The 12,699-nt window shown below is 39.8% G+C and overlaps 1 protein-coding gene across 1 annotated transcript in view; it reads left to right on the top strand.

Moving 5' to 3' along the window:
* Positions 1-341: 341 nt before the first annotated feature.
* The window catches only part of CPE (carboxypeptidase E), a 112,384-nt gene continuing 100,026 nt past the window's right edge, over positions 342-12,699 (top strand). Inside the window, exon 1 of the mRNA XM_060012184.1 lies at positions 342-830. Coding sequence (XP_059868167.1) covers positions 527-830 — 304 coding nt within the window. The 5' untranslated portion in view covers positions 342-526. The remainder of the gene's footprint in view (positions 831-12,699) is intronic.

The raw sequence follows: 12,699 nt of genomic DNA, 5'->3' as shown, positions 1-12,699 counted from the left end.
ACTTCTTTTGTGCTTCTTTTTTCCTACAATATTCTCTAGTTTTTGGAGCATCAGGATAGAAACCTGGTCGGCTTGGGATTGATGGCACATTAAAAGGCTGCACTAACAATCCCAGAGTGTTTTTTCCATAGGCAGTAATCACGGCTCTCTCAATGACAGCAACATATCCAGACCCAACCTTAGCTGTCATCCCACATGGGTCGTTCCGGCGCCATTTGGCTCTGACGTAGCTCCGAGCCCGCAAATCGTGCAGCTGCCCCCGGTTATCCGCAAATCCGGCCCGCGGCACCGCCCCGCCCCGCCCCGCCCGCGCGCCCGCGCGCCCCGCCCGGCTCCGCGCCACCTCCCCTTCGTCCCGCGCTCGGCGGCGGTGCGTCCTGCGCTCCGCTCAGGCTCCGCGCTCGCTGCTTGGGTCTTCCCTCCGCTGCCTGCTCCAGGCCGCCGGGAGGCGAGGCAAGGGGACCCGCGGGCTGTGCGCCCCGAGGCGCCGGGCATACAGGAGGCCGCACGGGAGACGCGTGGCGCGATGGCCGGGCGAGGGGGCCGCGCGCTGCTGGCGCTGTGCGGGGCGCTGGCGGCCTGTGCGTGGCTGCTGGGCGCCGAGGCCCGGGGGCCCCGAGGGCCCCCGGCGGGCGCGAGGCGGCGCCGGCGGCCTCAGGAGGACGGCATCCCCTTCGAGTACCACCGCTACCCCGAGCTGCGCGAGGCGTTGGTGTCCGTGTGGCTGCAGTGCGCCGCGGTCAGCAGGATCTACACGGTGGGGCGCAGCTTCGAGGGCCGCGAGCTGCTGGTGCTCGAGCTGTCCGACAGCCCCGGCGTCCACGAGCCGGGTAAGGGCGCCGCGCTGGGTGGGCTGGCGGTGGGGGAGGAGGGAGAGGGGCACCCGGGGTGGAAGATGGGACGTGGAGGGAGGGATGGCGATGGGGATTGCCTTCACCTAGTCTCGGCCAGCCGCCCTCCCCAACCTCGAGGCCCCCCTTGGGTGAGCACAGGCCCGAGGGGCTGCGGCGGATGGAGGTAGGAGCGCAGCGAGCAAATCTGCGCGCCTGCAAACCCGCTGTCACCCCCACTTCGCTGTACCGAACACCGCAGGGAATAACTTCGAGGCCTCTGCAAGGAGGTCGCCCTTCCTTGCAGACAGGAGTAGAACGATAAGGTGCAGAAGGCAGGAGCTTGGAGAAAATGAGGAAAAGTCAATTATCATTTGTTTCCTAATTTCCAGTTTATTGGTGCTGATGACTCTACGTACCCGCCTCTACCTGTATGTGCGCATTAGGTACACGGGCTGCTGGGATACTCAGGGAATGTTAAGGACCTTGGCAACACTGGGTGGTAGAGGGTGAGAAAGTGGCCTCTGGCAGGCATTCGGATCTTGAAACTGCACACAGTTTTTCTAAGGAAAAAGGAATATTCCATTTTCTCTGCTCTAGCCCTTGGAGATGAGTAGTTTGTGACCAGGATTTTATTCCAACAGATGTTTCCGTATGGCCATTTTATGCATCTTCCTCCTGAGTGTGTTAGGGCACGTTTTAACTTATGTTAAATGTTATGCATTTGGTATTAATAAAGAGGTATTTTAAAAAATGTTCTTGGTGCTTCTTTTTCATTGCTTTTTGGAAATGATATAACTCTTAAGGCCTGGTCTTACATCTTATGATCATAAAGGTACTGTTGAAGTTATCTGGGCTAATGACATTAGCATGGGATGCTTGTTTTTTTGTTTTTAATGACAAAGAAAGCAAGAAAACAGGTAAAAATTCTCAATGTAGCGCCGGGATAGTTTTATAATGATATTTATAAACTGAGAAGGGATGAAAATAGGTGATCGATGGAGACACTTTGATCTTGAAATGGAAATAGTATGGGTTGATAAATAATAAATCTTCAAATGGGAAATATCTCTTATCTTCAAATAATGTATACAAAAATGTGTGATTTTGCAGTCAAAACCCTAAAATCAGATCCTAGAAAACATTTTCAGTAATGCTCTCTAGCAGGATTCAGCATGTAGAATTGGAAATTTGGAAAATTAGTTTCGTGTTTGTATCTAAAGATAAAGAAAAATTTTAAATGTGACAACTCATTTTCAGTTATTTCAGATAATCAAAGTCAAGACATCCTAGGCTTAGATAAAGATAATCTAAATATTTGTGATTCTCCTGCCTACTTAATTAGAGCCTTTGGTTATTCTGTTGTAGATTGCTCCTCACATTTTGTTAATTGTCTCTTCAAAGAGATTATATGAAAGCGAATGTTAACTTTTTGTTGTCTTGCTTCAAGTTTAGAAACAAGATTGTAAAGCGATATTATTGTTAGAATGCGATATGCTTTTGAAAATGAAAACCATAATTTTTTTGCTTAAATATCCGGAATGTATAGTCTGTCAAGATCTGCAGATCCCTCTCAGACTACAGGCTCCATGAGGTAGGGCTGTATCTCCAGCACCCAGGCCGGGTCTGGCACATAGCAGACACTCAGGTCACATTAGGGAAAAAATGAATCAGTCATTTGCTGAGTAACACAATGCCTTCAATGTTTTATTCCTTTTAAACACAAAATACACCAATTAAATTCATTTTAAGAAGGTGGACAAAGAAACGTTTACATGTTAAATGAGGGAAACTAAGTTCATGGTATTACTTAATAAATAGAATACAAAATGTCTACCCATTGTATTTTTAAAGGTTGAAGTAAACTATTATGAGCAAACACTAAAAAAACACAGGGTGATTTCCCCCTCCACCACCTTTTTAGAGGAGATGAGCAGGTTGGAAATCTTCAGGGAACTAGTGTTAAAAAAAAAATTCAACTGGGTAAATTTTAAAGATCTTATTGACTTTATTCAGTGATTCATGAATTAAATGTCATTCAGTCTAGCAGATAGAAAGGTGTTCTAAGATCTGTACAAAATGAAAGACTTTTATAGGCAGAAGGGAGCAGGAACAAGGAGGTTACACTAGGCAAAAGATGGGTTGGTTATCACAAGGTTACTTTCTTTTAGGGGATGGCAGGGGTCCTTGATTACCTCACTTGTGCTGATCACAGGGTTCCTGATTGACTGGTTTAAGATTCCATTTCTGGGAGAACCAAAACTGTAATTAAGTTTCAGTTTGGTGATGTGGGACTTAGCATAAGCGACTCCATTTGGGGCCTATTGTCTTGTTTTTAACATTAGTGAATGCAGAGATCTGATCAGTATATGAGTTTGATAGCACTTGTGGGGATTAACTTTTTGGGAAGTTTTGAATGAAGGTAAGTATTCACCATTCTTAAATGGCCTTCATATTCGTTTTTAGATTAAAATATTTTAAGAAATGAGAAGGGAATTTCCATACTTATCTTGAGATAGAAATGGATGCAATCAGTGTGTTTTGAACCATCCACACACACTGTAGATGGGGCAAGTTGTGTGGGCTGTGCAGCGATACACAGGATGGTCCTTGCCCTGTCGGGGATTGAGAATTGGGAGGTTGGAGGACAGTGTAAAGGTGGTCAGTGCTGCAAGAAGGGAGTGGGGGGCCCAGAGAAAGGAGACTGCGAACGTTAGGTCAGGGCATTTGGTTATTGAAGAATAGATGACAAGAAGCCAGGAAATGTACAGATTAGTGAAATTTACCAATTCCAGTGTAGCTCATACAGATGTATGTTTTAACAGAGCCCCTGCTTTTGAAAGAGGGCAACTGTCTTCACTGTTTTCACATTATAAGTGTTTTGGGGAAGGTTAAAATAATGTTTCTGATGATGCTATTCAGAAATAATATTTAGCTTAACAAATTCATTTACTTGACTAAAACTTTGATCAAGTTGCCCGTATTCATTTTATCCTCCAACAAGAGAGAAGTGTCAGGTTTGTTAGTCCTCTTAGTCTAAATTCTTTTTCTGAACTTTAAAAAAATAGAGCTAACGTCTAAGTATTTATCATAATAGAAAAACTCTCCCCAAACAAAACAACATATATACATCAAGTCTTTCCCTGTGGTAGAAGTTGATGTGGTTAGATTTGCAGATTATGGACAGAGGGAATTCCTGGATCCCACCAACTCCCTTCCTGAGCGGGAAAAAGTGATCATTGGACTTGTTTGGTACCAGGCCATGGGCTGAATTTGAACCGATCTCCTGAAAGTGATCAATTCTCTCAGATATTCCACATTTGAATTCATCAAAAGGGAAAGAAAATTCTATTTGGAATTGGTCAGGGAGGAATATCCATACCTATTCTGTCTGCTTGATTCCTGACCAGCTGGACGTTGGGTCTCAGTTTTCATTTTGATCACTTTGGAGGCCTGCACAAATCTACTGGAGGAGGGTGGTGGGTCTCAGCCATTCTCAGAAGAACTGCGCGTGGTCTTGGCCCCAGTCTCATCTCCTCACACATCATGAATCTGGACGCCAGACGTGGGGCTGGGATGGAGCATTGGCTAAGATTGAGTCTCTGCTCTTGGGTATGTTCCCATGAGGTGTGATAACTGCCAAGCCTGATCATGTTTCCCATTTTTCTTTCTGCTTGCTTATATTTTATACATTTAAAATGTTTCTACACATAGGGACTCATGTTCTCAAACCCAAATATATACGCTCCTAGGCATGCATAGCAATTATTGCATTACTCATAAAAGAAGCCTTTCTTAATTTATGACTAAGCAATGGAATCTGTATTCCCAGACCAATCCTCCTAGGGTTAAACGTGAGTTAAGATTAGTTTGTTTAAAACACTAATTCTTTCACGTGTAGTTTAAGATGGCTCTTGGGGAGAAAATCTGATTTATAGCTAAAATGTTATCTTAGAAACATTCTTTAGGGCATAGATTTTCCTCTCTCAAAGGCTGGAATGATTATTTTGGACTTGTTCCTCCCCAAATATGTTCACATTTAAAGTGTATGAATGCCAGTGTGCATTTGCCAAATATCGTGAGCAACATTAAATGCTGGCAAAATTTCTATACAACTCAAAAAAAAAAAGTGGGGTTTTGGTTATTTCGTATGGCCTCTTTTAATACCAGATTAGTGTGAACTAGTGGGCAATGATTACAGCTGAGTAGCACCTTATAACTGGTGAATATTGACGTTAGATTGTGGAGAAGGATCTAGATATACCACATGTGGTCAAGAGTTATTTTTAGACCCAAGTGAGTCAATGTAGCTCTTGCCAGAAATAATGTACTTGATTGACTTGTGATTGGCTAAAGGAAGAGAGGAAATTGAGCTGGCCCCTAACATTATATCCTGTACTCAGACAAAGTGTCTTTCTATGGAAACTGATTTGAGAGGTGGCAAAGGAATCATCTGCCCGCATCTCCCTCATTGTGTAGCACAGAGGATATTCCAATACCCACCTTTACCGTTCTTTGGGAAAGATATTTTTGACAAATACAAAAACAGCTCCAGTAAGAAGCGGTGATACATAAACCAGCTTTCCCCAAAGTGTATTCGATGGAACGTTAGTTCAGCTTGGTTTGAGAAGGATTAAGTAAACAAAGATAAACAGGTTTATATATTGCAAGACTTATCAGAGCCTTTAATATACTAATGTATGTTTCAAACCTCCAACTTAGATGTTTGCTGTACAGTATTTTCCAATCTTTTTCAGCATGGAACTCCCTTTTATCCCCCAAGGAGCTTATTTTGTACCTGGTATTGCACTAGTTAGAGAAGCACAGCACTAGCTCATTATTATTCATTATCATATTTTCAAGGATTGATTTGGTAATTCTGTAGCAGAGACACTCAAATAGGGAGTTCCTTAGGGGTGGGGAGCATATGTTTTCCATTTTTTTGCCCATAAACAGCTGACTTATTGATTTATGTAGAGTAAGCTCTTAAGTTATGCTTATTGAATTGAGAACATGATTTTTGAGGCAACGAGGCATAGGACAGATGCTTTCGATTGGAAAGATTAAAGTGACAAATGCATTACCATTGTTTTATTGTTACGTAGCTTCATGCTTTTAACTTCTGTGTACCTCCTTTTCTTGTCTATAAAATAGGAATACTTTAAAAACTCAAACCTCACAGGGCTGCTGTGAGGCCAAAGTAGTATAGAAAAGAATTTAATGCAGTTGCTTTCATCTGGTTATTAAGAACATGGGGTAATTTGTTAAAATGTTTCTTCCCAACTGGAAGTTGGTCTGGAGTGTGCTCCATCAGCTTTCATCATTGGGAGGGGGCCTCCTTGGTGTGTCATCACAGGAGACCTTGGATGCTTACGTGTTCCAGTGGAAGCCCATCTGCACAAGCCCGGCAGGCAGCCCTGATGGACTTCTACCCTCTCATCGTCAGTGTTTCCTTGTTCACAAACGTTTGTCTTCTATCGATTTTTAAAATGTAGGACATTCCTGCTTTGCTTCAGCTTGACATCTTATTTTGCTTCATTCAATGGAAACAGTGTAAGTGTTCATCGTTATTTGATGAACTATATCTTCAGGCAGCTAAACAAATCTAGGGCAATTCCAGCATTTACTTTGGCAAACTAACTTATTTTTCTGAAGAATTTATAATAAAACTGCTCAGGTCCTGACTACTTTATTCCTTTACTGACTCAGTGTAAGTGAAAGATCTTCGAAACCTCCTTTCTCACCCCTCCCTAATTTTCTTACCCCTACTGGGGTCTTTTCTTTGTGTTTCCACAGTTCTTCGAAGAGAGGTGAGGTAGCATCAAGGTTTACAGTATATGCTTCAATGTCAGGGGACCTGAGTTTAGATCAGGGCTTCCTATTTTAAACTAAATGTTCTTGGGCAAGTCACTTAACTTCTCTCAAAGCCCCAGATTCGTCACCTACAAAATGACAATAATGTGATGATTAAATGAAGTAGTAAATGTAAAGCTCTTAAGTAAGTATGTCAACAATTATTATTATCTCTATTATGGCATTTTCTGTTGTTGGTATACGTGTTCCCCCAGTAAGCTGTGAGATCCTTGTGGTCAGGAGTTGTATTTTGCACATTTCTTTATCCCAAATGTCTAGTTCTATGCTTAGGACATAGCAGCCACTCAGTGAATGTTTGTGGAATAATTGAAATTTCTCAAACAGGCAAGAATGGGCATCACAAAACAAAGCTGTGTTGAAGTTCGGTGTTGAGTTAATACATGTTAGCAAGCCAGAAGCATGATATCAAGAAAGGATAGAAATGGTATTTTCCTTATGTGAACACTTGTATTTTGTTGTGATGCATCCGGTTTTGCATAATGGAGAAATCCATCTACTGCACGTCTTTTCGAGTGTGTTTATTGTAAGTGAAGTAGTTTGAGGCTCGTTTCCTCTTGGCCTCTTTCCTCTTGAGACATTTTATTGATAGAAAGTTAAGCTGCTTTTTAAGCGTTAAATAAAAGTTCTGAAGATAATTAGTAAAAATTCACTTAGTAAAATTTTTGGCTTTTAAGCTATCTATTCTGATTCCTTAGTATGGCTGTTTTACACATAGAAGCCATACATCTCCAGGTTTTAACTTTCCTTCCCTCATGAAAATGGCATTCAAATCATGGACTTGAAAATGCTGAAGAGGAGGAGATTTATCTGAAAGTTAGCTGATGGGTCAAATGAGCTCAAATTTGAGACATGTTTAAATTTGCTCTTTCCTTCCCATCTCATTAATTACAGGAATTGCTGCCAGTCCATTGCTCTGCAAATGTTTCTTTTGAAATTCAGGATGTGGTGTTTTGTAGGCCTTCCAGCAGCCAGCTCTTTCTAATACAATGTGGCCTCAGAGAAGAGACTGTGTTGCCAGTACCTCTTACTATGTTCCAATGCTTTACCTACAACTTTAACTGTCCCTACGTAGTAACTTTTAGTAACTTTTAGGGTGGCTCGTGTAGAGAATTACAAAGTTGATTCTTAAACAAAAATAAATAAGTTAATTATGATAATAAACCCTGAAACAACTTTCTACTACTGGTAAATATTTTGTTTTTTTAATAGAAATCTGTTTACTATGAAATCACTCTGAGCATCATAGTTCAATAATAATAATGCCATTCACTTTAAAGCTGTTTGAGTTCAAACAGAAGCTGTTTATTTAAAAAGTGGATACAGATTACTTATTTTTTAAATGGGACCTTTAACTTAAATCCAGGTTCTAAAAAAATCCCTTGCTGTGGTGATTCATGTCAAGGTAATTGGGAAAAGCAACAATTATCTCATGTATTTGCACATGCAGGCAGCTACTCAGATGTTCAGATCCCAAAGTGATGCCACCAGAATGGGCCTACACAATTTCCCTTCCTGCATAGCCTAAAGTATTCAAAACCAGAAAATCTTCCTTCACTGCCATTCTGTAATTTTTCCCCAAGAAATATCTTGTTTCTAGAGCTCAGTTCAGCAACTTGTACAAATCATAAGCTTTGACCATGAGTTCAGGGTAGGAAAACTTGAATATACAGGTTGGACCATCACATCCCTGACCAATGTCCTCAGTACTGTTATTTTTATTTTCCTAGCCAAGGGGTAATTTTTAAAACAACCTTTTCTCATAACCTTTATAAAAATTGCTGTGTATCATTCTAAGCTAAAATTGACTTTCCAAGAGGAAAAGAAGCTGTAGGCTTTTGTCTATATAGCTAGTACTGTCAATTTAATTTAGGGAATAGTTAACAAATGCCCACTCTGTATATGCTATTTTACTCTATCTGCCGGTCACCCTTTTAAGCGGTTCCTTTGCATATTGAAATGTGTATTTGGGTACTGGTCTTGGATTCACTCTTTCGCATGTTGAGCTTAACTGACGTGTTTTATAACCAGTGGACATATCCCTTGATTCTACAAAATATGTGCTGCATATAGATGCAAGGGTCAAATAGTTCCCTATACTATTCTTGATGTAGCAGATATAAAGACAGTATCTGTAGGTGAAACTACTGGGAATGTTAGACATTTGCAAAATAGAATGTTTTTTTGCCCTTTTTGTGTTTTAGGTGTGGTGTCGGACATTTGATTTTAAAGTACAACAGATCTATTGAAATAGTTCTATTTGTCTTAAGTCGTGACATGGTTCAGCATAATTTTTAAAAATTTTATTGGAGAAAACCAGTGTTATTCATTGTGGGAACTCAGTAAATGTCAGGCCAGATTCTGCACATAATCAGCATCATGGGAATTAAGTTAATGTACTTTTGGAAACAGCACTAACTCTACGTAATCAGCAGAACCTATACAGCAAAATATATATAGAGAAATTGCTTGTTAAATGTATTTTCTGGAGTCAAATTCAGTTTTTGGAAGATGTTAAAGCAATACAAAATATAGGTAGATATTTCTCATGTGAATATTTTATAGCTGTATAGTGACTAATGCTATATTGACACATGGACTGAAATACTGTATAGACATGTAGGTTTTGTCTAGTTCTTGATGACAGCAGGATAATCATGAGTGGAGCCGTCATTTTACAGTATTTTAAATTTCACTTGCATCTATAAAATACCCTTCAATTTAATTGTTTTTACTTCTTTCTATAGCTTTTATCAGGAATTGAAGAATTTTCTCTTTTATCTAAGTGGCTTATATGGAAAAAATCATTTCTCAAAAGTTTTTTTCTTTCAGAAAGTTTTCTTGGGCTCTTGTTGCCTTCTTTAAGTATGGTCAGATATTCCACCAGGATTTTAAATATTTGGCCACATTTGCCTTTACTTTCATGAGGATTCTGACTGGGTACCCACTGAGGCGGGTTTGGAGACCCTAACAGATGGATGTGGCCCTGCCTGTTCTTCTCCCCCATACCCCTCTGCTTCCCCCTCTTCTGTGGGTATTAGAATAAGAAAGGGTCGTTGTCTGGGTGTCAGCTGGGAGGCTTTCATCTGATAAATGTGGGTCATGAACCCACTGGGACATGTGTTGGCTCATTTGTCAGCCATTTACTCGATGGTTCCCCATAAACAACCTCGTTTAGTCCTAAATGAACAGCTTTTTCATACCTATCACAGGTGAGGAATTAGATAATATTTACCTTTATGGGGACTTAAAGATGCAGGAAGAGTCTACCTATTGTTGAAAAGTATTTAAAAGAAAAATTAGAAATGTGGATTTTCTTGTTTTTTAAAGATCTTGTCACAATGATCTTAATTCCCTCTGAAAAGGTACATAAATTTATGGTACTGATATTTTTGGTGTTATTATGCTGTTATTTATGTTTTGGAAAATCTTGTGAGTCTTAAAATATGCACATTTTGGTTAAGTCTGTGTAGTCATCCCTCATTATCTACAGGGGATTGGTTCATATATGTGAGTTATACACAATCTTACTGTATCTCTGAAACCTACATTAGTGCCTCATTTGCTCTTCACTGGTACCTGTGGACTGGCCTGGAGAAACTTCGTTGACAGAGTATATTAATTTCACTTCAGTGTCTACATGGGGGGCTGTATGTTGAGGACAATGCTAAGCCTTGCACGAGTGGTAAAAGCCATGAACTATGTGATAAGTGTTTTTAATATTTTTGAGACCTCTTTTCCATTATTTCTAGATTTTTTGGTGTGCTTTTCATAGTTGATTCAAATTCCTGGATAGATGGGAGTTGGGGGCACCTGGTATTCTAATAAACCATTTCCCCTTCTCTTTGGACTCTACTTCAGTTTGCACAAACTGTATTTTAAAAAGTGACATGTAACTTTTAGGAACATCAAGCATTTTTCCTGAATAGTTTTAAAACTTGTATTGTTGCTGTTGTTATTTTAACATTGAAGCTGAATCGCTGGCAGCGGTAATTCTATGACCTGTGTGCACAGGGAGAGGGAATGAATGAGAATGTGTTTCTGAAATGAACGTACAGAGGGTGAGACTGGCTGGTATTTTCCCCAAACTTATAGAATAAAGGTAAAATGTTTTATAGCCTCTGTAAAGACAGTAGCATAAGCAAAACATTCATACACCTACCAGCATTTCCAAGAGGCCAAGAAGGCTCTCCTTTATAGCCCATACCACATTTTCCATGATGTCCTCAGTTCCCAGACCAAGGTAGTAACACTTTATTATTTTTAGACCCTACTAACAACTTGCAGGTATAAATCACCCTAATTGGACAAATCACCAAGAAAACTAAAGTCATTCATTCACTAGACATTTGGAAACACCAGATAGAAATGCTTTTAAATCAGTTCACGTTTAGAAATCAAACTCTTTTGAGTACTGCAGGTCAGAACGAAGTACATCTTTCATTACTGTGTGTGTTATTATATTTGTAGTTCGAATGTACTTCACAAGAGTTGCCAAGTACCTGCTATATTAGTGACATTTTGCAAATTGAAGAGATACTTACAAAAGGAGCAACAAACAACAGTATTTTACAGAGTACTTAAGATGAAGATATTAATTCAATTTCCACAGGAAGTTGAGAGAGATCATCAAAGGAGGGCTTTCAGAAGGAGGCGGGGACTTGAGCAGGTCTTAAAGGATGAACCACATCTGGAAAGTAGAAGAGAGGACTTCATTCTATGCCAGTGTAAGATCATTCACGCTTCTTGAGTCCTTTTCTCCACTATCCCCCATAGCGGTGACATACCAATATTCAGTAAGTATTGTGACAGATAATTACATTCCATTAACATGTGAAATTTCCACCTTGTTAGAGAGAATATAGTTTTTAGAGTGTTGTCCTTTAGGGTTGATTTCCCTCATCATGAGAGTAAAACTATTTGGGATGGAGATTATGATATATATATATATATATATATATATATATATATAAAATGATATGGCTATATATAATATAAATATAATGATATGAAGCATATAATGTATATTATATTGTAATAGGCAATAATTGATTACAATTCCTTTTCCCCTCTAGGTAGCTGTTATTGAACACTCTCTTGAAGGCATGGAGTAAAAAGATGTCAAGTAATTTTGATTTTATTAGGCCAATTTCCAGCAGTTATATACTGCTCAATTCATGTTCTGTTTTGATTATGCATTTCAAAAACTGTATTTAACAAAAATAAGAACCACAGTAAGAAAGTGCTATAGTCTGAGTTATTGAAGGAGGATGCAGCCCATAGCTGCATCCATGCCCTGCAGCCACTCCAGAGCATTCATCTAGCTGCTCTTGTCTAACACTTATATATGACCATGTAGTTTGTTGGATGCTTTTGGGAGAAAAATTCACTATGCAGAAATGTTTATTATTTAAAATTTCCAACTATACATTTTTGATTAGGGTAAATTTATTTTGAATCACTCCTTGTGTTAAGCCCAGTTTTCATTAGTGTTACATAGAACTGTGAACATTGAATTATAGTTTTTTTTCCTAGCTGGAAGGAACACTTTTATAGATGAATAAATTGAGTTTCAGAGAGATTTTAAACAACCTGCTTGAGCTTGTGTAGCCTCGGAGGAGGCTAGAACCCATTCCCTGATACAGGAAGTTGGGCATTCTTTTCAGAATATTCCTTTCAGAATATTCCTCACAGCAATGTATACAGATGGGGGATAAACATAACTTCTGTGGCCCTTGAGGGTCATGAATTATTTACGTGGACTGAAGTCTGTGAGGGAGTGTACAGGAATGTAACTTATCAGTGTGTTTTCAATTTCTTAGAGCAGTTTCCTGACCTATGTGCTGTAATGGGTATGGGTGTTTCCAGGTGGAGGGACCGGGCCTGGGTGGCGGGAGACTACGTTGAGCGGCAAAAAAATCCAGAAAGGATTGAAGTAAATCACTTTAGTATACTGTAAATATATACAGGAAATATTATTTTTCTTGGCAGTAGAATC

The sequence above is a fragment of the Delphinus delphis genome, chromosome 5 (assembly GCF_949987515.2).
Source record: "Delphinus delphis chromosome 5, mDelDel1.2, whole genome shotgun sequence".
Lineage (NCBI taxonomy): Eukaryota > Metazoa > Chordata > Mammalia > Artiodactyla > Delphinidae > Delphinus > Delphinus delphis.
Note: the sequence above shows the minus strand (reverse complement) of the source record. Positions and strands in the feature narration are given on the sequence as shown.